This window comes from Manis pentadactyla, chromosome 1, assembly GCF_030020395.1.
Source record: "Manis pentadactyla isolate mManPen7 chromosome 1, mManPen7.hap1, whole genome shotgun sequence".
Classification (NCBI taxonomy): domain Eukaryota; kingdom Metazoa; phylum Chordata; class Mammalia; order Pholidota; family Manidae; genus Manis; species Manis pentadactyla.
Genome location: NC_080019.1, coordinates 45052038 through 45076395, shown reverse-complemented (window position 1 = coordinate 45076395; position 24358 = coordinate 45052038). Strand labels below are relative to the sequence as shown.

The window sequence follows — 24358 nt, the reverse complement described above, 5'->3', positions numbered from 1 at the left end:
CATGAAGAGAATGTCTGTGATATACTACTAAGTGAAATCAGTAGCAGAGATTGTGCACCATATATGATGTAATTTAAAAATTCATAACAAAAATTTTAAAACAAACACTAATGCTAATGACATTCAGCCAGTGAACTGAAAACAGAGGAATATGCAGCAGTTATTGACTAGTTATCTGTGCGAAAGGGGCCCTTCACTTTTTTGTTACATATTTCAATAATGTCTGCAATTTGGTTTAAGATTACATTTCATTTGTGATGGGGAAAAAATAAAAGAAACTATAAGCAAACACCATATAAAATGCTAAAGAACTTAATGAATTCTGACAAAATTTAGGAACCACCAAACTGCTGACCCCCTCCCTTCTCCCGAGATGTGCCTCGCGGGGCCTGACAGACGTCGCCGTCCGCCGCGCAGTCGCTGGGCGTGACGCCGCCGCAGGCCCCCTGCCTTCTCTTTCCTCCCCTCTGCTTCAGGCCTCCAGGTCGCAGGCAGGCCCGGCGGCTTCCCCTCTGTCGGCTCCTGCAGCGCCTGCCCGCTCCTTCCCCAGGGCCTCATCTGCCGCCTGTACGAGTCCAGTTTCTGAGACCAATCGGTATTCCGAGTATTCTCTTTTGACTAGTCTTCATTTTCACTGATTTTCTCTTCTTCAGCTAGGCTAATTCAGCTAGATCCTCTCTTGTCAATGGCTGTGAGTGTGATTTTAACAGCTGTCCAACAGCATGTGCATCAACATCATGACATTCCAAATACCTTTAAAGATTTTCCTTTTTACTTTGTAATTGATTTTCATTGTATTTCAAGAGTCTGACCGAATTAACTCAATGGCAGTGGGAAGAGTATTAAGAAGTCAAGTCATTAGTAAATGTTTTGATGTTAAATGTTTGCTTTTGTGAGGACAATGAATACTGATAAAGAATACTCAGATGAGGAGGTCCCTCTACCCAGGAATTAATTTAACCGAAATGATACAAGATCTTTATGAAGACAAATATACATAATATTATACATTTTATATATATAATTCTATATATAATTTGTAAAGAGATCTTTACAGATGTTAAGAGAAAATATAAACAAATACCTAAAAAGCTGTAATAATATAGATAAGTAATTAACAGAAAAGAAGATGTAAAAGCTATAAACATGAAAAATATCCACTTTTGGTTATAGCAAAGCAGATAAAAACAAGTTTATTAGTTTCACAAAAATGTTAAACATTGATAAAACAGTGTAGGTCAGAGTTTGGGGGAAATGGTCGCAATTAACATTATCGATGAGAATGTAAATTGATTCATTTTAAAAGGGCAACTGGCTGTTATTCGTGAACGTTTTAAATATGCATATTATTTGGTTCAGCCATTCCACATTTAGAAATTTATGATAACAATATATCCCACAAAAATGTAAAGATGTGTTTGGTGTGAGTCCATTTTTTAATAAAATGTGTGTGCATATATATGCATATACATATATATGGATATATTTTTGGATGTGCAAAGAAAACATTTTGGAAGTTTTTTTTTTCTTCAAGTTTTAGTTCTTTTTTCAATTTTGCTGTCATCTTTTATATATTTTATATCTTGCAGCCATTTTCAAACTTTTACATTTTTTAAAATATAAGAAGCATAGTTTTTTTATACTTTGTAGTCAGACAATTTCAATAGCTGAAGTGCTTGTGAGTTTATTTATTTATTATTTTAATTTTTAATTTTTAATTTTATTTTGGTATTGTTAATGTACAATTACTTGAACAACATTATGGTCACTAGACTCCCCCTAATATCAAGTCTCCCATACATACCCCACTGCAGTCACTGTCCATCAGTGCAGCAAGACGCTACAGAATCACTACGTGTCTTCTCTGCATACACTGCCTTTCCCGTGTCCCTGCCACAACCCAGCGCTACATTATGTGTGCTAATCATAATGCCCCTTTGCCCCCTTATCCCTCCCTTCCCACACATCCTCCCCAGTCCTTTTCCCTTTGCTAACTGTTAGTCCATTCCTGGGTTTTGTGAGTCTGCTGCTGTTTTGTTTCTTCAGTTTTTTCTTTGTTCTTATACTCCACAGATGAGTGAAATCATTTGGTACTTGTCTTTCTCCACCTGGCTTATTTCACTGAGCATAATACCCTCTAGTTCCATCCATGTTGTTGCAAATGGTGGGATTTGTTTTCTTCTTATGGCTGAATAATATTCCATTGTGTATATGTACCACCTCTTCTTTATCCATTCATGGACACTTAGGTTGTTTCCATTTCTTGGCTATTGTAAATAGTGCTGTGATAAACATAGGGGTGCATATGTCTTTTTCAAACTGGGTGGATGAATTCTTAGGGTAAATTCCTAGGAGTGGAATTCCTGGGTCAAATGGTATGCCTACTTTTAGTTTTTTGAGGAACCTCCATACTGCTTTCCACAATGGTTGAACTATTTTACATTCCCACCAGCAGTGTAGGAGGGTTCCCCTTTCTCCACATCCTCACCAACATTTGTTGTTGTCTTTTGGATGTTGGCCATCCTAACTGGTACAAGGTGATATCTCCTTGTGGTTTTAATTTGCACTTCTCTGATGATTAGCAATGTGGAGCATCTTTTCATGTGCCTATTGGCCATCTGAATTTCTTCTTTGGAGAAGTGTCTGTTCAGATCCTCTGCCCATTTTTTAATTGACTTATTTGCTTTCTGTTTGTTGAGGTGCGTGAGCTCTTTATATAATTTGGATGTCAACCCCTTATCAGATATGTCATTTATTAATATATTCTCCCATACTGTAGGATGTCTTTTTGTTCTACTGATGGTGTCCTTTGCTGTACAGAAGGTTTCAGCTTGATATAGTCCCACTTGTTCATTTTTGCTTTTGTTTCCCTTGCCTGGGGAGATATGTTTATGAAGAAGTTGCTCATATTTATGTCCAAGAGATTTTTGCCCATATTTTTCTCTAAGAGTTTTATGGTTTCATGACTTACATTCAGGTCTTTGATCCATTTTGAGTTTACTTTTGTGTATGGGGTTAGACAATGATCCAGTTTCATTCTCTTCCACATAGCTGTCCAGTTTTGCCAATGCCAGCTGTTGAAGAGGCTGTCATTTCCCCATTGTATATCCAAGGCTCCTTTATCATATATTAATTGACCATATATGTTTGGGTTTTGTATCTGGGTTCTCTATACTGTTCCACTGGTCTATGGGTCTGTTCTTGTGCCAGTACCAAATTGTCTTGATTACTGTGGTTTTGTAGTAGAGCTTGAAGTCAGGGAGCATAATTCCCCTTGCTTTATTCTTCCTTCTCAGCATTGCTTTGGCTATTTGGGGTCTTTTGTCATTCCATATGAATTTTAGAACTATTTGCTCTAGTTCATTGAGGAATGCAGTTGGTATTTTGATAGGGATTGCATTGAATCTGTAGATTGCTTTAGGCAGGATGGCCATTTTGACAATATTAATTCTTCCTAGCCAGGAGTATGGGATGAGTTTCCATTTGTTAGTGTTCTCTGTAATTTCTCTTAAGAGTGTCTTGTAGTTTTCAGGGTATAGGTCTTTCACTTCCTTGGTTAGGTTTATTCCTAGGTATTTTATTCTTTTTGATGCAATTGTGAATGGAATTGTTTTCCTGATTTCTCTCTCTGCTAGTTCATCATTAGCATGTAGGAATGCAACAGACATCTGTATATTGATTTTGTATCCCACAGCTTTGCTGAATTCAGATATTAGATCTAGTAGTTTTGGAGTGGAGTCTTTAGGGTTTTTTATGTACAGTATCATGTCATCTGCAAAGAGAGACAGTTTGACTTCTTCCTTGCCAATATGGATGCCTTTTATTTCTTTGTGTTGTCTGATTGCCATGGCTAGGACCTCCAGAACTATGTTGAATAAAAGTGGGGAGAGTGGGCATCCTTGCCTTGTTCCCGATCTTAAAGGAAAATCTTTCAGCTTCTTGCTGTTAAGTATAATGTTGGCTGTGGGTTTGTCATATATGGCCTTTATTATGATGAGGTACTTGGCCTCTATACCCATTTTTTTGAGAGTTTTTATCATGTATGGATGTTGAATTTTTTCGAATGCTTTTTCAGCATCTATGGAGATGATCATGTGGTTTTTGTCCTTTTTATTGTTGATGTAGTGAATGATGTTAATGGATTTTCGGATGTTGTACCATCCTTGCATCCCTAGGATGAATCCCACTTGATCATGATGGATATCTTTTTGATGTATTTTTGAATTTGGTTTGCTAATATTTTGTTGAGTATTTCTGCATCTATGTTCATCAGGGATATTGGTCTGTAATTTTCTTTTTTTGTGTTGTCTTTGCCTGGTTTTGGTATTAGAGTGATGCGGGCCTCATAAAATGAGTTTGGGAGTATTCCCTCCTCTTCTACTTTTTGGAAAATTTTAAGGAGGATGGGTATTAGGTCTTCACTAAATGTTTGATAAAATTCAGCAGTGAAACCATCTGGTCCAAGCATTTTTTTCTTAGATAGTTTTTTGATTACCAATTCAATTTCTTTGCTGGTAATTGGTCTATTCAGATTTTCTGTTTCTTCCTGGGTCAGCCTTGGAAGGTTATTTTTCTAGAAAGTTGTCTGTTTACATTTTGGAAGTTTTAACAGTTCTTTTTTATGAGGAATGGAGAACTGGAGATTGGGAAAAGAGGTGTTTTGCCATAATTATACATAAAACTTCCAGTAATGTAAGGGAGGGTTTTAAAGCCAATATGAGGGCAAAAGATACAAATTTTGGCTTCTATAAGGTAGCAAACTAGAAGAGAGTTTTCGGCATAATTCTTGAACCTCAAAAGAGTGACTTGTCTACGATGGGAGGACTGGGCAGTGAGGATGATTGCAGCCTGCTTGGGCTGTAAGAGGGGAGGAAAGAGGTCTGCTCAGGAGAGAACTGAGACCCAAGGCGAGCTCCCATATGGCCAGGAAACCCTAAACCAACAAAATAGCATCAAGTACTGACCGGGACCAGTGAAGCCCCAAAGTTCTACAGAAACAAAAGCACAACTGTTGTACAGGAGCACCTTCATAATCTCCAAGAAAAAAAAAAATATTAAAGACAAGCTTACAAAAACAACACAAAAATACAAACCAGATAGGGAAATAATCACAATGAAGGGGTGTCAACAGTAATGAAGATGACAAAGCAACCTTAAAGGGACTAAATAAGTTTATTAAAAAGAGAAAAGCAAGAAATTTTAAGAACGTGAAAAAGAGAACAGAAAGTGTTACATAAAAAAAACTGTTAGAAATGGAAAATGATGGGATTGGTGAAAAAAATAGGCTTCATGGCAGATGAAGCGCCACTGAAGAGATTCAGTAAGCTGGCAGGTGGATTTGAAGAACCCACCAAGTAACTGGCCCAAAATATTAAGAAGGCTTAAATAAGAGTTGTACAGGAAAGAATAAGAAGGCCTTACATATACTGACAAGGAGTTTAACATGAAAAAAACAGGGACAATGGGAGAGATACAGTTTACAGAGAGAAGTCCTTGGTAGCATATAGATTTAAGTCCGTGGATTGAAAAAGCACACCTCTTTCCTAAGCAGGTAAAATAAAATGAAATAAAAATATAGTGAAACTTCAAAATATCAAAGACAAAGAGAGTATCTGAAAAAGCATCTAGAGAGAAGGAACATATCTACAAAGGAACAAAAATCAAATTGATGGCAGATTTATTTTTTATCAACAGTAAATGCTCAAAAATGATGGACTATCATAGCTTCCCAAGTGATGAGGAAAAACTACCCATTTATTTAGAATTTTATGTCTAAATTCTCATTAAAGGGAAAGGTATAATAAAGACATTTAAAAATACAAAGACTCAAGAGAATTTACCTGAATTAAAAGGGTGCACTTCAGTAAGAAGGAAACTGAACCCAGAAGAAAGATTGAGATGCAAGGAGCAACAGTGAGGGAAGACATTTTTTAACATGTTGGCAAAAGCAAATGAATACTGAATGTATTTTTAAAAGATAGATTTGGAGGGTTAATTTCAGAGGGTTTAAAAAAAGAATGTGGAAGATAAATATTAGAGAACAGTAACATGAAAAAACACAAGCAGGAAAATCAGAGGGCAAACATTCTAAACTTACTCTGTTGCTTGAAGTAACAAGGAAAAAACCCACTGACTTTAGGCTTGCTGTGTTTTATATTAAAAATTAAGGATACCACTAAAGAATATGGAGATAGAATGCAGAGAAGACAGGGAAGTAAAACTTGATCTAGCCAACATAAGGAAGAAGAATGGGGAAAAAGGAGCAAAGAAAAATTATGGCAAATAGAAAATATTAAGGTAATCAAAACATTTCCAAATATTACAAAAATGAAAATGGATTAAACTCTACTATTCAAACACAAATTCTCAAATTGAATTTAAAACTCGATGTGTTTTTTAAAGAGACATATTTAGTGACCTCTGTCATGGCAGATTAACCAGACTAGCCCCTCCCATTGTAAACAACTAGGAAAATAGGTAACATATAAGAAATACATTGTCTTCAGACACTGAACAGCAGGACAGCAGGACAACAGGACAACAGACACTGGACACTGGACACAGGCCTGAGAGAAGGGACACAAACGACACAGGCTCTACATTGCTTTCAGCCCAAGGGCCCTGAAGGGAAGGGGTAGGGTCACGGGACTGGGGTGTTGCTGCGTGGAGCTGAAGTAGCTGGAATTGGTAAGGCAGAGCAGGAGAGGGGGAAGCTATGCAGAGAAAGCCCTCCCTTGGTGAAGACAGGAATGGACTTTCCAGATAAAGAAAGCAGTAAATACTGAGGATCCCTTTGCAAGGAAGATCTAGTACTTTGGGGTGAGGAATTCAAATAGGTTTGGAAGGATCTGAGTAAAGAGGGGGTCTGAGTCCCCTTGCTAGAGCCCAGGGAGATAGCAATGTGTCGGAGCAGAAAAGGCCATAACCCTTGGCTAAAGGGCCCCAGAGAGCTTCCCTATACCCTAAGATGACATGGAGCAGCTGAGTGAACCCAAAAAGGTCAAGGGTACCAGCTGAGAGGCAATCACTTGTGTGACTCTGAGAAGCACCTCCTTAAGTTTGGTGCCCTAGGCGCCTTGCTTGTCTCACCCTAATCCCAGCACTGTATGGAGAGGCCCTGGAAGATGGGATACCACATGGAGAGAGAGGCCATGGAAAGGAGAATGAGGCAGTCTTGCCGAGCTTCCAGCTGAATGGGGCCATATGAGCAATCCTTGCTAGCACTAAGTGGCATGGAATCGCTCAGGCAACACACAGAATCACAAGGACGATAGACCACTGCACATGAAGCCACTCGGTTTGAGATGATTTGTTACACAGCAAGAGATAACTGAGTCACCTTGGTTCACAAAACCCCCAAACTCAGGTGCAACTCAAGGGAAATGGGAGAGAAAGCCTAAATTGAGTATGTTTCTCCCATTTGCTAGATTAGGGGCTTTATACTATCCATTACATTTCCATTATGGAAAAAGAATTAATGTTAGTTTTCTCATGTAGCTGAGTATGTCTGAAATTCATATTCTATGTACTCCATGGAAAGAAAACCATTAAAGCTGATCACTTCTCACTGCATAGGTAGTGGCCATCCACTGGCCACTCCCCAGCACCCCAAACTCCTTTGGTAACAGTACTCCAGCACCTGGATGTACTTCCATCAAGGAGCCTTGCCTGTGTCCAGGGATGGACTTGTGAGAAAGCTGGGAACCCACTGGTACAAGACCTGAAAGCCCCTGGGGCCCATGTCATTCTGTGGCCCAGGAGAGGCCAACCAAGGGCTCCTGCTACCAAGACTCCTGGGCCTTTTTGGGCTCCTCTCTTGCCCTGCACCTTGGAGTCAGCTAGCACCTCCCCAAATCTGCCATTCCTTTACCTTAGCCAGAACTGGTTTCTATTGTCTGTCACCAGAGAGTCCTGACTGACATGCTCTGTTAGGGCAGAATCTCAGTAATGTCCTTTATATTTTTCAGTGTGGAGATCACATGGCTAGGCCGTGTGTTGGCCTGGGCACCTCCAATTCATGCCAGAAGGGTCACTTGAGCAACACTGATTTACCTGATTTGGAAATTTGTCAACAACCCCTTGGAGAAAACCATACCTACTGGTCCATTGCCTCGGGCCACATGCTTCCCTTGCCCTCCCTAGAGAAGTCTCAGCTTTCCAGATATCAGTGCCTCTCTTGCTCTTTATAATTCCAGATGTCGGTCTAGCCTGTGTCTCCTTCCCACCACCCCTCCAACAGCACCAAGTACAGTTATCACAGATTTAAATTACTGGGGTGGCTGATCTGACTGACTTAACCACTCCAGAGAGCCTCTCCCCGGAGACTCCCACCTCATGCCTACATGCATGCAACAATCGTACTGGGTACACATAGGATAGGGCAAGCCACAAGTGTGAGGACAGGGCCCCAAGGTTGTGGGCACTTGGTGGGCACATGAGTTGTGGCTGCAAATGCCATGGGCCTGCACGGTGGGAGCCTAACTCTCCAGGAAGGCAGACCCACTCATGGATGAGGCTTGGCCCCTAGAGGAGTAACCTTGTGCCAGGCTGCTGAACCCCCACCCCCAGGAGGGATGCCCCTGTGCCAGGCTGTTCCCCAGCACACAGAAACCCACAAGAGTGTATCCCTGGGTGCCATATGTTACCGTTTCTGCAGGACAGAGACAAACTCGGTGAGCCGGTCCCGCTCCACCTCGGCAGCCTGCCAGAGGGCCTTGAACTCTGTCACCTGTGCCTGCCAGCCTTTTTGTTCTGGGGAGTTCGAGAACCTGGGGACCAGGGTCGGGGGCAGAGGTCATTGGAAGAGTTACCTGAAGACATTATTACCACTGTGATGATGCAAAGGACTGGAAGGACCTGCAGGGTCCCCAGAGGCAGCCAGACAGAAGGAAGTGACCCCATCCCTCTGGGTCCTCCTGGTGTTTCTCTTCTTGCTTCTCCTCAGCCCATCATTCCAGGCCTACAGAAGTCTCTAGACCTCCCTTACTGGCTCCACAGCCAGACCCACCTCTATGACAGTTGTATCAGCGCCTCTGTCCATCTAATCCCTGTAGGGCCTGGAATTAGGCTGGTTGCTATGGAAGTTGGCTCTTGGAGACCTGGTGTGCCCTGGGTACCTGTGTGGCCTGGGACCTGGCCACTCCGCCCACTGCCAGGTGGGCCTGCCCTTTAGCTCCCTGCCCCAGTCCTCCTGTTTCTCCTGGCTTAGTCCCAGCCCAGCCCACTTCCTTGGAGCCTGTACACTCGGCCTTGCGACTTGGTTGGTATTTTCCAGCCCTGGTCTAGTCCATCGATGCTTCTCTCCTTTCGACCGGGCCTGCCTACCAGCCCCTTCCCCGCCAGCTGGGGTCAGGACAGAAGGTGAGCTCTGTCCCCACCCCGACACCCCAGAGCCCACATGTGAGTCCCACGCTGCTTTCCCAGTGAGTCCTTGGTAACCCTAGACTTGCTCTTCCAGCATCCCAGGAGACGGGGAGGGCAGGGCAGGGGCCTGGAGCCCAGAGGCTGACTCTGTGGTCTCTGCAGGTCTCCTCTCCCTCTGGACAACAGTCTCCCCTTGGAACAGTGAAGGGGTTGGTGGCGGAGGGCCCTGAGCACTGCAGATCCCTCTGGATTCCGCCTCCTAAGTGTACTCTCCAGGCCTTGCTGCTCCAAGTGTGGTCTCTAAATCATGGCTGGTCCACTTGGAGCTTGCTGGACATGCAGGCTCCCAGTCTCTAGCCCAGACCTGCTGGATCTGAGCCTGTGTGCAACCTGGCAGATATCCAGGTGGTCTGTGCACACTGCAGGTCAGAGAGCCCTGCTCTAGTTACCTCTATGACTGTCACAGGGAGGGGGCTCACAGAGGAGTGGCCTGTCTCCTCCAGCTCATCCTACTTCCAGTACCGTATCAGAGTCACCATTGCTGCCCTGATGGATACCTTTGGAAGTGTGGCAGGTGCCCCTGTGACCCCAGGCTGATGGGTGGGGCAGCTGCAGGGCTGGCCGTGGCCCAATCTCCCTGCGCTGCCAACTGTCAGGCCAAAAGGGTCTCAGGCACTTCTCGGGAAACAGCACCTCAGAGAGGACCGATCTGCCTGGAACCACACAGCAAGTCAAACAGGAGACCAGGGCCACTCAGAGGCTTTGACAGGAGCCTGGGCTGACCTGCCTGAGGGGCGGGATCAGGGCTGACAGCCGGAGCATGGCTCCAGCGGCCAGCGGGTCAGACTTGGGCCAGGTTCAGAGGCAGGACAAAGCCACCATTTATCTGTGAGCTGGCAGGAAGAACAAAGGGCCCATTTAAGCCTAAGGCTTGAATCTGAAAACAAAGAGGGGTCCAGAGAACTGAGGGGATGTCAGTGGCTTAAACTGGGAACCGATATGATATGAAATTCTCCCACTAAAGACTGATTCTCAATGGGCAAGAGTAGGCAATAGAGGAGCTGGACTTTAGACCCTGGAAGACTCTGGGGTAGCAGAAAGGAACACTAGACTGAGTCAGAGGCCAAGGCTCTGGTTCTGAGGCTACCTGCTCTATTACCTTGGACAAGGCACTGGACCTCCCTGACCCTCTGTGTCCTAGGTAACCTTGGAAGAGTCACTGGAAATTCCCTCTCCTTTTAATGGTATGGCAGTACTGGCTGAGCAATCAAAGACAGAGACAGGAAGGACTGTGAGAGCTGGGGTGTTCTGGGTTCATACCTGGGTGAAGACACGTGAGGACTGGGCAGGGAAGGCCGTGTGAGAACTGATTCCACCAGAGTATGGCCCAGGCTGGTGAGAGAGCTGTGTGGAGGCAGAAGGGGCTCATGACCCTGGGAAGGCAGACCGGCTGCACTGTGCCTCATCTCCACATGTGCCCAGCTGGAAGGGGAGCAGGGACCAGCAGGGACCAGCAGGGATCTGGGGAGCCCAGTGTTGGCCCTCACAGCAGCCCTGCCTGGGCAGCTCTGTGGATTTCCTGCCCTTCTCTCCAGACTCTTGCTTAGTCAAAACGAGACAGACCAGGAGACAGAGCCTTAGACAGCCCAACATGGGTCTGTTTGAGAATCCCAGGAGCAGGTGCATTTTGAGGCCAGCTTGGAGAGGATATTACAGGGGGCTGCACCCAAACATGCTTGCAGTAACCGGCTCTCATGGGATGCAGGCTGATGGACTATGAGAGGCCCATATAGTAAAAGGACAATGCCACAGTCATCTTAAAACTGCACCTATGCCTTCCCATCAGAGGCAGCCTTTCTTCTGAAAAACTAATATTCACTTTCCTACCCTTCTATCCCATTTTTTTCTTACCGAGAAGATCCAACCCTGCCAACGTGATCGCCTGCTGAGGCTGGGGACTTGGTAAGGCCTGGGTCCTCCAGGAACTTGGTGAAGGTGGGGTTGACCTCAGGCCCATGGGATCCCTCACCCACTCCTTTATTCCGAAGATACTGCAGGGAACAAACACAGGTTCGATGTTCAGGGCTTCAGTTCAGAGGCCTGCAGAAGGCAGGAGGGGGTCTTGGCCTGGCTTTGGGGCTTTTAGGGGTATGAAAGAGGCTTCTTTTCAGGAGTGAAAAGCCAGGCCTGTTTGGTGAAAGCAACCCTTGCATGATAGTGACATCTAATAATGCCTGTCTTCAGAAAGGGAGCTACATGGTGTGGGGTGGTGAGGGCCAGGAAGCTGTTCTACGTTTGGATCCCAAAGGGAAGTGCATGTCCTTTGATGTGGGCCCCATCAGAGACTGACATCCTTGTGCGGGTCCCCCTCTCCGGGAAGCCCATCCACACATGGGTGGATGGCGGGTGTGACTTGAGGCCATCTGCCCTTGTTGAACGGAGACACTTAGACCTCCTGACACCCAGAGCCAGAGAGGCTGGCAGGGCTTCGGCAAGGGCCAGCAGCCTTGAGCCTCTCTCTTCTGGACAGCTGGTGAGGCCAGGCTGAGGAAGGAACACTGGAGGGCTCCCGGCAGGCGGCCAGGCTGCCATTGAGGGGTAGGCAGTCGGGGTGAGCTCCCCCGGCCCCACCCGTGATGAGAAAACACGCGGTGTGTGTCACCCTGTCTGCTGGGTGACCCTGGCCCCCAGTCAGTAAGGGTCAGTCCTCTTGTGTGTGCCGGGTGCCAGGACAGCGGGGAGGTGAAGTGGCTGGCCTGTGCCCATTGCTCCTTCAGACTTCATGCCGCAGGAGGAAGCAGGGTGAGGACAGCACGGCAATGCCCCCTCACTGCCACACACCCTCTGTGCCCAGGCATTCCTCACGCCCCTGGCCTCTCCCTCAGCCTCGGGGGCTTCAGCATTTTCTACCACAGTCAGCCCTGTGACTGTCCTGGCCTCTGGGGACAGACAGCAGCAGGACAAACCACCAACACCAGCCTCAGGCTGGGGCCTAGGGGTTCCAGGGCTCCCACGGCTCCCTGGGAACAAAGGGCAGGGCTGCTCTGTGGCAAGCGTTTGTCTGTACCATTCCACCTGGCTGTGAGAAGCCTGTCAAGGAATCTTTCCCTCCAGAGGCCACCAAATCCCCTCCTCTCTGAGCAGCAGCACCGCCACCACCACAGAAAGGAGTCCCGGAGAGCCCGTGGCACCTGACTCCTGGCAGCCCAGGCGGTGCCCTCAAGCCAGCTGCGCTTTCAGGAGCCTCCTCGCTCAGGACGGCTGAGCCTCTACCACGTTCCCAGTCCTGTGCCAGGCACCAGGGTACCATACTGCGTGCCCCCTCAAGGAGAAAACAGGGGAATGACCACATCTGGCTTGGCGATGCACAGGGAGTAAGACAGTGCCCAGGAGGGGCACGCAGCACAAATGGACACCCTGTTGCCCCCTTTCATGACTAGATAAGACCCAATGGCTGAGGGCAGTTAGCCAGGCAGAGGCACTGGGGGAGGAGAGGGAAGGAATGTGCCTCAGGCCTGTGCACAGGCCTGAGGCAGAGAGAAAGCAGGGCCATGTGAGGAGCTGAATGGTGTCCAGGGGGCCAGAGTGTCAGGGAGAGGGAGGGGTGAAGAGAAGGCGCAGGGGCGGGGGCAGCAAGGGCTAGCTGCACGGAGCTCTGCAAGCTAGATGAAAAAGTATGGCTTCCCTCCTGCCATCCTGCTGCCTGTAATGTGGATGTGAAGGCTGGCACTGTAGCTACCTTCTTGGATAATCAGGATGCAGGCCACAGCTGGGGAGGGAGAGGTGACCTGAAAGGAACCTGGACCTTGAGGGCTGGGTGAGGCTGAGAGTGATGGGAGGCTTTACACAGAGCAGGGAGACAATCAGGTTTGTACATTAGAGAGGAAAGGCGTGTGCAGAATGGGCTGGGGAGTCAGGTGGAGCCGGGAGGCCAGATGGAAGTAGGGCCAAAGCCGACCAGGTGGAATGTGGTATGGTCTGAGTGAAGGCAGGCAGAAGGAAGGGGAAGCTGCTGGGATTTCTCCGGGGGATGGACTTGCATGGAAATGGATGCAGGTCACGTGAGCATCTACTCACCTGCGCACTGAGCTGCCTGATCTCCACCTCCAGCTGCCGCACCTTGGCCTCCCGCTCAGCCACCATGGCCCGCAGCTGGGCAACAAGGCTGCTGCTCCTCTGGGCCTCGTTGTTGAGCTGCTGGCCAAGGTGGTGCTGGGATGCCCGTGCCTTTTCCTCCTGCAGACTCAGGCTGCTCAGAACCTCCTGCAGCTGCTTCAGCTGGTCCTGGGGGGCCAGGCAGGAGAGTGGGTGAGGGTTAGCCATGGCCCCTGGGCAAGGCAGGGTAAGAGGAGACTGCCTCCCCCCACACCATTTCCTGCCCCTACAGGGACTTAAGAGTGGGACCTCCCTGTTCCCTTGAGGAGCAGGAGGAACACCATCCTCACCTGCCCTCAGTTTGGTGTGTGTGTTGGGGGGTCAACCAGGCAGGTGGGGACCGTGCCCTTTTCTTGTATTCAATTTCCTACTCCTTGAGATCAGGGCTAAGAACGATATCCAAGGGGCTCTCAGGACAACAGAAAGCTCAGTTGGTGGCCCCTTCACCAGTGGGGGAGATACTTGGGTAAAAAGAAGCCCTATCCACTCTGCTGGAAGACTGCCCTCAAGGCAGTACCTGGATCTCTTGTTAGGGATCCTATAGCACTGGACTGGGGCCCCTTACCCTGGAGATGCCCCATGAGGCTACTGGGGTGGAGGCTTCCTGCCTGGGGACCAGCAGGAAGGACCGTGTGAGTGATGGGAAACAGGTGGGGGCTGTTGTCCTCAGCTCACAGTGGAAGAAACTGAGGCCTTGAGAGCTCAAGGACACACTTCTGGTGAATGGCAGGGCTGGGGCCTGGTCTGTGGCTCTCATCATGCCATCTGTTCAGGACAGAAAATGGCGGCACATAGGGACCTCTGATGACATCCAGCCCCAGGCCTTATTTAAAAACTGGGAGCTGAGGCTCAGAAAGGAGAATCAACTGGCCTAGAATCTCACAGGGAGGTATCCACAGAGGCAGGCCTAGATTTCAGGTCTTCTGGGCTTGGCATGGTGAAATTATTATGGACTAAGGTAGTGCCAGGGTCAGTTCCTTTGTGCACCCTAGCCAAACCTGGCATGACCATCCCGGGGCCCGTGGGCACATCGTGGAACTCGGGGACCAAAATCCTGGAGAGACAAGACCCGGTTAGGGTCAGGAAAGCAGTGTGATCTAGCTAATGAGGGAAGGTGTTGCAGTCAAGTAACACTGATGCCAACTCAGTTGTATCAACTCAGATGATTCAGCTAACTAATTGGAGTCTTAGGTTCCCCATCTGTAAAATGGGCTTATAAGATCCTAGGGGTTGTCTTGGTGACTATTAAAAGCCACAGCCCAAGTGCCCAGGAGGAGGGGGCCTCTCGTTGTCACACCAAGAGATTTTGCTGGCCCCTCGGTTGTCCCTGCCATTCCTTGAAGAAAAATAACCCAGGGTGTGATCCCATCTCCTTCCCCTTCTCCACTTCTTCCTCCCTCGGGGTCCACACACCCAATGACTTGCATACAGCTGGGCCACATCACAGCCGCATCCCTCTGCGCATGCTTGGGTGGCCTCAGAGCTGCTCCCGCCCTATGGTGGGGTGTGGGGCTGGGATCCCTTGGGGGCAGTGGGCTTCTGGGTCACGCAGGTGGTGTCCCAGGGCAAGTGAGAGCTCACCCTGACCTGCTGGGTCACATGTGTGGGCAGCGGGGGCCATGCTTGGGGCAGGGCCTGGCTCTGCCCGGTCTGTGCGGGGCCTTTCGTACCATGAGGGCGTCGATGAGCTCGTCGTCGTGCCTGCCCTTCTCCACCAGGGTTCCCATCTGACTCCGGAGGGTCTTCACTTCACTTGACAGCACCTTGTTCCGTGACCTTGTGCCCTCAGCCTTCCTTTTCAGCTCTTCAAGCTCTCTCTGGAGGGCATCCCGCTCACCCATAAGCTTCTGTAATCAGAATGTGCAGTTGTGGGCAGCAGGGCTGAGTGGGACATCAGCCCCATCTGGTCTCTCACTCCCACTTATGGGTGAGGCCCAGAGAGGTGGGGGGACTTGCTGAGGAGCCAGTCAACAGAGCAAGGGCCCTGGCTCACAGCCCAGGCCTCTCAGGGGTGTCAGGTGGGCTGGCAGCCTCCTGTCCTTGTCTGAACGCATGGCAGATGACACTGATGAATGGCAGCGCTCCTCCCTCAGCCTGGGAACACAGAGGGTCCAAGCAGCTGCTTCTGCTCTGCCAGGGTCAGACACTGGCCAACTCTGGTGTGTCTTCCAGACAGCATGGTTAGCCCCACCCCCCTCAGTCCCTGCCTGAGCTAGGGAGAGAAGAAAAGCCAGGCTTTAGTGCACGCTCAGCCTAGGGTTCCCCCGCCAGGAGCTAGAGTGAGAGGGACGTCCGCCCACCACTCCGTCCTCTCACTTCCTCCAGCATGTCCAGCACCCAGCCCAGACTGCATGCCAACTACAGACAGGAGACTCAGGTACTGCACGTGCTTTCACCCATTCATTCTCAATTATTTCCTGAGAGCCCACTATGGGCTTGGCGTTGGTACAGGTGCTGGGGATACAAAAGGGGTCAAAACAGACAGAACCTTTGTCTCCAGGGAACTGACATCCTCATGGGGAAGGCAGATGTCCAATGGTGTCAGGTGCTAACTGAAAAGTGGGGGAAGGAAAGGGGAGACAATGGCACGGTCAGGGAAGGCCTCCCTGTAAAGGTGGCACCTGAGCAGGCTGAAGGAGGTGAGCAAAGGCACACGTGTGGCCAGAGCGCAGTGAGTGCTGCACAGAGCCAGATCTGGTAAGCCCTCAGAGCCAAGCATGAGACCCCAAGGAGGGTTTGGGGCCGTGGGTGACATGATCTGATTTGGTATTGAGGATTAAGTAGCACTGGAAAAGTACTGTCAGATCCTTGATGAAGTAAATCATAGAAATGAGAAATAGTGAAAGATGATGACTCTACAAGACCACAGCTCTTTCAGGATGGCAGCCATTGTTCACCTCTTGCTCTGCTGTCTGCCCACGCCAGGCTCTAGCAAATGTTGGCAGAGTAAATGCACACAGGAAATCATTTCCTTTTACCTGCACTGTGGTTTATAGTTGGGCCAGCAATTCCAACATATTCTGTTCTGTGTGAATGTTAAGTCTGAGCCAGGTGCATCTCGAACTCAGCATTTTCAAATCTCAACTCCCACGTCCCTCGGGTCCATTCCCTGCCTCCCCACTCCACCTGCTGTGCTCACTGGCAGTCCGTCATAATTCTTCCCATTCCTTGCCCCTTCCACAATGGGCTCATGGAGCCTGTGAAGCAGACTCCCAATGTCCCGGGTGTCTAGCCTTTGTCTTGGGGCAGGTCCTCAGCCACGTCTCCAGTGGACTATTGCTTCTGCCTTCCGTGTCTCCTCTGACCCAGCCCCCTCCCCCAACCCTGTCTGACCGGGTGACCTTTCCAAAATGTATAGCTGGCCATGTCCCTCCATAACTTAAAACCCTTTGGGGATTCTCCATTGCCTTCCAAATAAAACACCCAAATCCCTGGCTGGCACACAAGGTCCAGCAGGACTTGGCCCTGCCTCCCTCTCCAGTCTCACTGTTCCCCTTCTCCCATCTATTGGTCTAGAGTGCTGGGAGGGACAATACAGCAATGGGTACAATGTTCCCGGCGCAGGGCCTAGCCCTAAGTTGCATCCCAAATAGAAGTCTCCCAATGGAAAGGTAAGGTCTAACTATTAGGAAGCCCATTGCCAGGGCCACTGAAGTTGGTCTCTTTGGCATGCCAGCACCTCCTCTTGCTTCTTCCTCTACTTTGTTTGAGAAAGCCTCTACTCAGCACCCTCAGGCCACATTTCAGATGACTGACTCAGTCCCAGATCTAGGGGCAGGCTTCTGAGGCTTAACCAGGTGAAGCATCCTGCACACTGAACCACAGAAAATGGATCATGGATGGCACAGGGCCTAAGCTTGGCTGCTGACACTCAGTTCTGGGACTTTGCTGGAATCACTGGGAAAGAGGAATCCTCTGACTGTAGGGGATGGGCTGGAGGAAGCTGGGTCTACCAGGAGTCCCAATGGGACAGAGTGAAGCCAGTCCGGAAGAAAGTGGTGCTGAGATCAAATCCCAGATCTCTGGATCCATCTGTGCTTGAAGCTAGGCCAACTCTAGACTGTTCCTCTACATGGGCCAATACATTCCCTTTGTTGCGTAAGCCTGGTAGAGGTTGGCTTCTGACACTCCCGGTACAGCCAGGGAGATGCAGCACATGCTGCTGATAGCAGCCTGCCCACCTCTTTCACCAGCCTGGCACTCTCCTCCTTTAGGCCCCATCTAACCCTACTACATCTCTAGGGTTATGACACTCTCCCTCTCCCTCCACAATGAAAGTTCCAGGTCCAACATCTCCAAAGCAGCCAGGATGGAGCCACCCAAAGTCCATGACATGGGCTGAGGGTGAGGTCCCAGTCAGGCCCCTCTAGCTGGGCCAACAAGATGCAAGGGCCATGTGCAAAGGTGGCCCAGGCCCTACATACCTCCCGCCCCTAAGGGGCAGCTCAGAGCTTCTGACCACATGGGCCTCAGAGCCCCCTCAGGGCAGTCAGGGTCTCCTGGTCCCATGTGCTCAGCCGACTCCTCCCCGGGCAGACTTTACCTCCCAGCCTTCCTGTTTGTCCCTTTCCAGGATGCGGATCCTCAGGAGGTTTTTCTCCTGTGCTGACAGCTTCCTTGGGTCTGGATAGGCAGACGGCTCATCACTGGTTGTCCCCGTAGACCGGCTCCGGGTCTGTCCCAGCTGCTTCTCAAGCTCTCGGACCTGATGGTGTTAAACCTCATCATTCCACAATGGCTCTGCACTTGCAGACTTACCCCTTCCGAGGGGATGCCCTGAGGTGCAATGGGGGCCCCACTAGACAGAGGACACCTCAGTTCCTCATGGATGTGGAGGCCCCATATGAGGGGGACTGGGGTATGGGGGGAATCTGAGGTGGCATCTTGAGCAAAACAGGGGAGAACACTGGGGAGATTAGACCTCGGGATGAGAAAAATTACCCCATCTCTGAGGGGCTGTTGGAGGCTCAGGAGCAGATGCGTGTCTCCAGGAGCCCCAGTGGGAAAGGATAGAGGATCTCAGTGCAGGAAAGAACTCTCTGGCAGAGAGACCACCCATGATGGCTGGGCTCCTTAGGAGGCCACAGATTCCTGGCCATTTGCACAAGATACTATAGAGGGAGGGCAGGGTTTGAAAGCTGAGAGACCAGCCCAAAGCCTCACAGCTGTATGACTGTGCACAGGTTGCTTAATCTCTCTGAATCTCAGGTCCCTCATCTGTGAAATGCGCCTAAGGGTACACCCTGCACAATGTTATTATGAGGATTCAGTATCCTGAACCTGTCTGTGCCTGGGAACTGCCAAGCTGCTTCTTAGAATGACAAATCTTGAGGTCTACTCCACACCACCAACTCAGCTCCAAGGGAAGGACCTGGGACCTGCATTTTAAACGAGTGCTGCAGGTAATTTTTAGGATTAGGCAACTTTGAGAAATTCCGAGATGGCCCAGGTGACGACCTCAGCACAGAGTCCAGCACTCATAGGTTCTCAGCAAGCAGCAGGTAGATGCCATCCCACAAAACAATGGCTTCATCACAATGGGGTTGAACTGGAGAGCTCTTAGGGTCCTTCTAACCCTGGTTTCCATGTTGACACAACAAAAATAATGGAACAGAGTTAGATAAACATGAGCCAGGGCAAAATTCACTGGGACCACTGGTAAAGGGCAAAAGCATGGCTTTGAAAGCACATTTTAGCGTCTTTGTGTGACACTGTGTGGTAATTCCATTTAGCAAAGATAGTATTACTTCATATTACTTCTATTTACACAACTTAAAAATAACTAATGTATTGAGTGTGTGTGATAGCCAGGCACTGTGCTGGGTGCTTTACACTTGCTATTTCATTTTACCCACAACTATCCTATGAGGAAGGTATTATTATCTCCATTTCACAGGTGAGGAAGACAGGCACAGAAAGATGGTGACTTGCCCAGTGTCCCCAAACTAGACCAGTGGTGACTAAGGCCAGATTCAAACTAAGGTCTCTTGAACAACAGGCCACACACTGGTCATTAATAACATATTTTTGGAGACTTTTCCCCCTTGTTTTTGGCATCAAGAATCCCATAGGAGACCCTGAGGATAGAAGCCACACAGGAACTGTGAGCCTGAAGTCCCTGGGGATGAAGGCAATGTGTCTCGCAAATAGTGGAAGTTACATACTTTCTTGTATGACTCTAGATTGGAAGGCAAAAAAGGAAAATAACCACAGCTAATCTTTGCACATGCCAGGCACTGTGTAGAGCATTTTACACATACTCAGTCATTCAGTCCTGCCAACAACCCTGTGAGGTAGGTACTATCATTACCCACAGAGGACAGACAAGGAAACCAAGGAGGCACAGAGACATGAAGTCACTTGCCCAAGGCCATGCAGCTGGGGAATGGAGGGCTGGGATTTGAATCCAAGCCTTCTGGCTCATGAGTCCTGGCTCACCTCTAGGGGTGCTCCAAAATATTTAGAACATAGAGAGGAGACAAGGGTAAGTTTTTATTAGGTAATTAAAAGTTTTAAAAGTCTACAAGCATCTGGACAAAACTGGAAAAATCCTGTAAGTACAACAGTCATGCAAATTTACATGAACTAGGGAAAAATATGCCTAGAGTAAAATAAATCAAAGCCTTTGGCATTTGTTGAGTGCCAGTTCCTGGCATGTAGTGTTACATAAGTGCTTGTTCATTATGTAACAAATTAAAATCAAGGTGGTTGGGGAGAATGTAACACAATAGCCCTGCAAATGCGCTCTGCAGTACCTCAAGGCCCTTTATGGGTTTTGTGTCTCTAATGTGGGTCAGTGTGGGCCGGTCTGGGGCATTGCAAGCCCTTTGTTCAGGGTGAGGAGAAGCTCACTCACCTTACTCTGCAAAACGAGAATCTGCTGAGCCCGACCCCTCCAGGTCCCTGGTGAGGACAGAAGCTGCTGTACACTCACATCTTCTCCCACTTCGCTGACCAAAACCTGAAAAAGATGAGGCCTTCAGTGTGGCCAGGAGGAAAGGCCCCAGCAGAGCCCGCTGCACACTGCTACACCCGAAGAAGCAGTGCTGGGTGTGTGGGAAGGTGCTCAGGGCAGCTTCCTGTGGAACAGTAGCCCCACACTCCCAGCATTTCTTAGCGATGCTTAGGTGAGGAACTGCTGCCAATGCCCAGGTGGCACACCTCGCTCTTGACATACTCTGGAAGGGGCAACCACAAAGCTGGTCCAAGCCTGCTTCCTTTATTTGTTCGCTGTCGCCTGGAACTGAGAGTGTCCCGGAGGGCTACTGGAGGCACACCACCGCAGGGCCTCACCCTCTGTGAAAGGCTGCGAGGGGCCCTGTGGCTGCGGCCTGAGGAAGGTTTGCTTCCAGAAGGGCCCGGCTCTGTAACTATTGAAGGGCGGTGTTCAGGCCCCACCTTCAGGCTTTGAGGTGGAAACCAAACCCCCCAGCTGGTGCCCTGGGCCCCTCTGAAGCCTGTCACAGAAACCCAATCTAGTGTACTGAGGCTCTTGTGCTTGTTTCCACAATAGAACACTGTTTTGGAAATCTTGGATGGCCTGAGCGATTCCAGCAGGGAAGATGAGTGCCAGAGAATTCATTATGTAAATAAAAATAAATAATGAACCAGCTGGGCCTGCATCCCAAGTCTCAGTATTTTCCTTTGAAAGGGGCCTTTAATACACATACAACCTATTCATTTTCTAATATTACAGACAGCAGAGGGAAGGAGGCAGGTCCAAGACCAAGGTGGCTTATTAAGGACAGAACAGGATCTACTGGGGCACATATAGCACAAAGCAAGTTTAAAGGACTCTCCCTGGGTAAATAACAGTGTCCTCCTCTGGCCAAGGCCAGGTGGCCACCACAAGGGTACATATGCAGGGCCCCTAAGGCAGCCCACAACCACTCACCCACTGTCTGTATCAAAGACTGTTGGGAGGAAGTCCGCAGACCTGGAGCCTGACCCAGAGCAAGCAGCATGATGCCCACAGGGCCAGGCATGCACTGCTCCTGAATGAAACCATTGTCCCAGCCACACTTTTCCCAGTCCCAGTCATATAAGAAGACCTGACTCCTGACTCTGTCCTACCTTCTGGGCCATTCGGAGCTCCTGCTTCACAGACTGGATCTGGTTGCGGAGGTCACTCATCTTCAGATTTGTGGCCGCCAGCTTGTCCTGCAAGACCTTCACCTCTGGGGTCTCCAGCTGGTGGAAGGATAGGAGGGAAGGCAGTCACTTGATGCTCAAATAATAATAATCAGAGCTTCCACTTATCCAGGTATGTGTCAGGCACTGTACTCAGTTGCTCAACATAGAGCAATTCATTTAATCCTCACAAGCCCCCATGAGGTAGGTTCTGTTGTCAGCCCCTTATACGTACAAAGCAGAAGCTGGTGGAGGGTGAGTCCCTTGGCTTGGGGTACCTGGTGGGAAAGGTGGAGTGTGGCTGTGCATCCTGGCAGCCTAACTCTGGGGGCTGAGCTTTTGTGCAGTATTACACTCATGCAGATGCATGCAGTGGCCACAGAGGTGGAGAATTTGGAGGTGGCCTGCAGTTCCACAGATGGCAGGCACGTCCTAGGTGGGAAATCTCTCTGCTGCGCATAACAGTGACACCATCCTCGGGCTACAGAGGGAACTAGTTCATCCGCAGCGGCAACCCCAGCTGGGCAGGTGGGCTACAACCATCCTCACTCAGGGCTCCCTCTCCTGGAACCGTCAGCCTGGGCTTTGGGTGGGCTTCCTTCCCTGGCAATCAGTCCACTGAACAGAAATAAGGGCCCAGTTTAATCCCCAAACTGTCCATTTCTGTGGCTTGAGGAACTGCAGCAACATGAAAACTCTGCCTATTGGAACTCTTAGCAATGTCTTTTTTAAAAAAGTAATGTTTGATTTAAACTATTTGGATATAAATTTTTCTCAAATGTGCTGCCCACTTCCCTGTCTTCAGAAGTTCTTGTCTTCAGAAGTTTGGCATTAAAGGGACTCCAAGGTCAGCCCATTCAAACCTCTTCCATCAGGGATAGAAATAAGGTCCAGAGAGGGGAAGCAACTTGTGCTTGGGCACACAGCTGGCTGGGGATGACATAAGTGGGATCAGAAGCTCGATCCTTCCCCTGCACTAGCAGACTGTCTCACTGCAAGCTGCTGCTGACGCCTGGGCATCACGGCAGCAGGACCGCTGGTGGGTGTGCTGAGCGTCCCGTCAGCAGCAGCGCAGAGACCACCTGCTCCTGCCCTCACAGACCGGGGGGCTGAGCTTCTGGGAAGCAGGGCAGCCCTGCAGTGGCCGGCTGCTTTTTCCCTGTCAGGCACAGGCAGAATCTCCTGTGAGTGCCAGAGCCAGCCAGGCAGGGTCTGGGACCTGCCATGGACCCCAGAGGCTCCAGATACCACCAGTCAGGGAATGAACGCACAGTCCAGAAAGCCTGACCTCATCTGGTTTCCTCATCTGTGGAATGGGTAAAAAATGCCTCTCCATCCTTCTTCCTCACAGCACCACCATGAGGCCGATAGGATGACCAATGAGAACAGTATTTGTAAACTGAGTGTATATAAAACACAAATGTGTCTTTTTAAAAAAACATCTATCTGAGTGTGTACACATTCCTTTGTCTGGCCGTGTGCCACCTCTCCTCACTGCTGGTCGGTGCCGTCTCCCCCCGTGCCAGGCTGTGCACTTGCCCCCTGCCTGTCAGACTCTGGTGCTGTGAGTCCCATGGGCTCTGATGGGTGGTGGTGGTGTGGGAGCTGGGGGAGTATATGAGCTTCCCACGCAACTGCTGTGGCTGCTGGCATCACGGCAAGAGCACACAGATTGGGCATGGATTAGCACCCAGGCAACGACACCCCCTCCAAGCCTTGTTTCCTCATCTGTAAAGTGGGGGTATAAAATAATGCATGTAAAGGATGCTGTGTGGGGCAGATTCTGGCAGAGGGCAATGCTGGGGCTGCCAAGCCTGGCTTGGGTGGGCAGCTGGTACAGGAGGCTGCGGTGTTCTTGTGAAGACTGGGCCCATGTGCAAGAGCAGTCATTCCTCGCAGTGCCCCCAACCTCCGGAGCCTGGCCACTCTTCCGGGCCCATTCCTCCCTCCTGGACAACTGGGCCAACCCTCTTTCCCTGCCATTTCAGAGCTGCTTCTGCCCAGGGTGAAGTCCTCCAGGCTTTCTGGGGGACTTGGAGGTTGGCATAACCCTTTCCCACTGGGGACTACTTTCCTTGAGGGAATAACTGAAATGCAGCCTATGGAGGGGCAGATGATGCCAGTGCTGCCCATACCACAGCTTCTGGGAGCTCTGTGCCCAGGGGGGACAGGGCACACAGCTCCGCTCGGGAATGTGCTTGGCCGTTGGGGTCAGGCTGTGGAGTGAGCCCCCAGGCCTTGGAGTGTAGCTCGGGCTTGGGCTGCCCTCACAGTCTGATGTGGGGGAACATTGCTTTTGTTATCTTTCTGACCAGAAGATGCCCTGGAAAAATGTCTGCTGATGAATTGAGACCCAAGCCCATCACCCACTCTTCTATCAGAAACCTACCAGGCTCCGTGTGGCCACAGAATGAAGCTGAAACTCCTGCTGCAGCTGCCATTCAAGTCCTCCCTCCATAGGTGACCCCATCCTAGCTTTGTTTGGCTTATGTCCCCCTGTCCCTCTCATGGGTCCTGGGCTGCAGCGAAACATTATTCAGCTGACCCCCAGTGAGCAAACAGAGTAGGAACATTGAGTGTTCCTGGTTTCCCAGCCTTAGCTTGCGGGGTTCCTGCTGGGAGGCCCGCCCCCACCCTCCTTCTCCAACTAGGCCTGCCTCTGGAAACCCTCCTCCACCCCACCTCCTGGCTGCCTCAGGTGGGGGGTGCT

General features: G+C 49.6%; 1 protein-coding gene and 1 long non-coding RNA gene across 5 annotated transcripts in view; one reads left to right on the top strand and one right to left on the bottom strand.

Annotated features, from left to right (window-relative positions):
* Window positions 1–24358, bottom strand: part of CCDC13 (coiled-coil domain containing 13) — a 51825-nt gene that overhangs the window by 5875 nt on the left and 21592 nt on the right. For 2 of the 4 annotated variants that reach the window (XM_036897194.2, XM_057497414.1), the window contains exons 6-13: window positions 21592–21708; window positions 20375–20479; window positions 18062–18223; window positions 15189–15365; window positions 13441–13647; window positions 11275–11414; window positions 10684–10767; window positions 8646–8768 (exon numbers count right to left, since the gene is read on the bottom strand). In XM_036897194.2, the coding sequence (XP_036753089.2) occupies window positions 8646–8768; window positions 10684–10767; window positions 11275–11414; window positions 13441–13647; window positions 15189–15365; window positions 18062–18223; window positions 20375–20479; window positions 21592–21708 (1115 nt within the window). Of the gene's footprint in view, window positions 1–4661; window positions 4858–8645; window positions 8769–10683; window positions 10768–11274; window positions 11415–13440; window positions 13648–15188; window positions 15366–18061; window positions 18224–20374; window positions 20480–21591; window positions 21709–24358 lie in introns of those variants that run through there. The other 2 variants (XM_036897196.2, XM_036897195.2) reach the window with 2 other exon arrangements.
* Window positions 15567–21115, top strand: LOC130682635 (uncharacterized). Its single transcript, XR_008995942.1, has 3 exons — window positions 15567–15895; window positions 18727–18920; window positions 21032–21115. It is a non-coding gene; the product is annotated as an uncharacterized LOC130682635 (long non-coding RNA).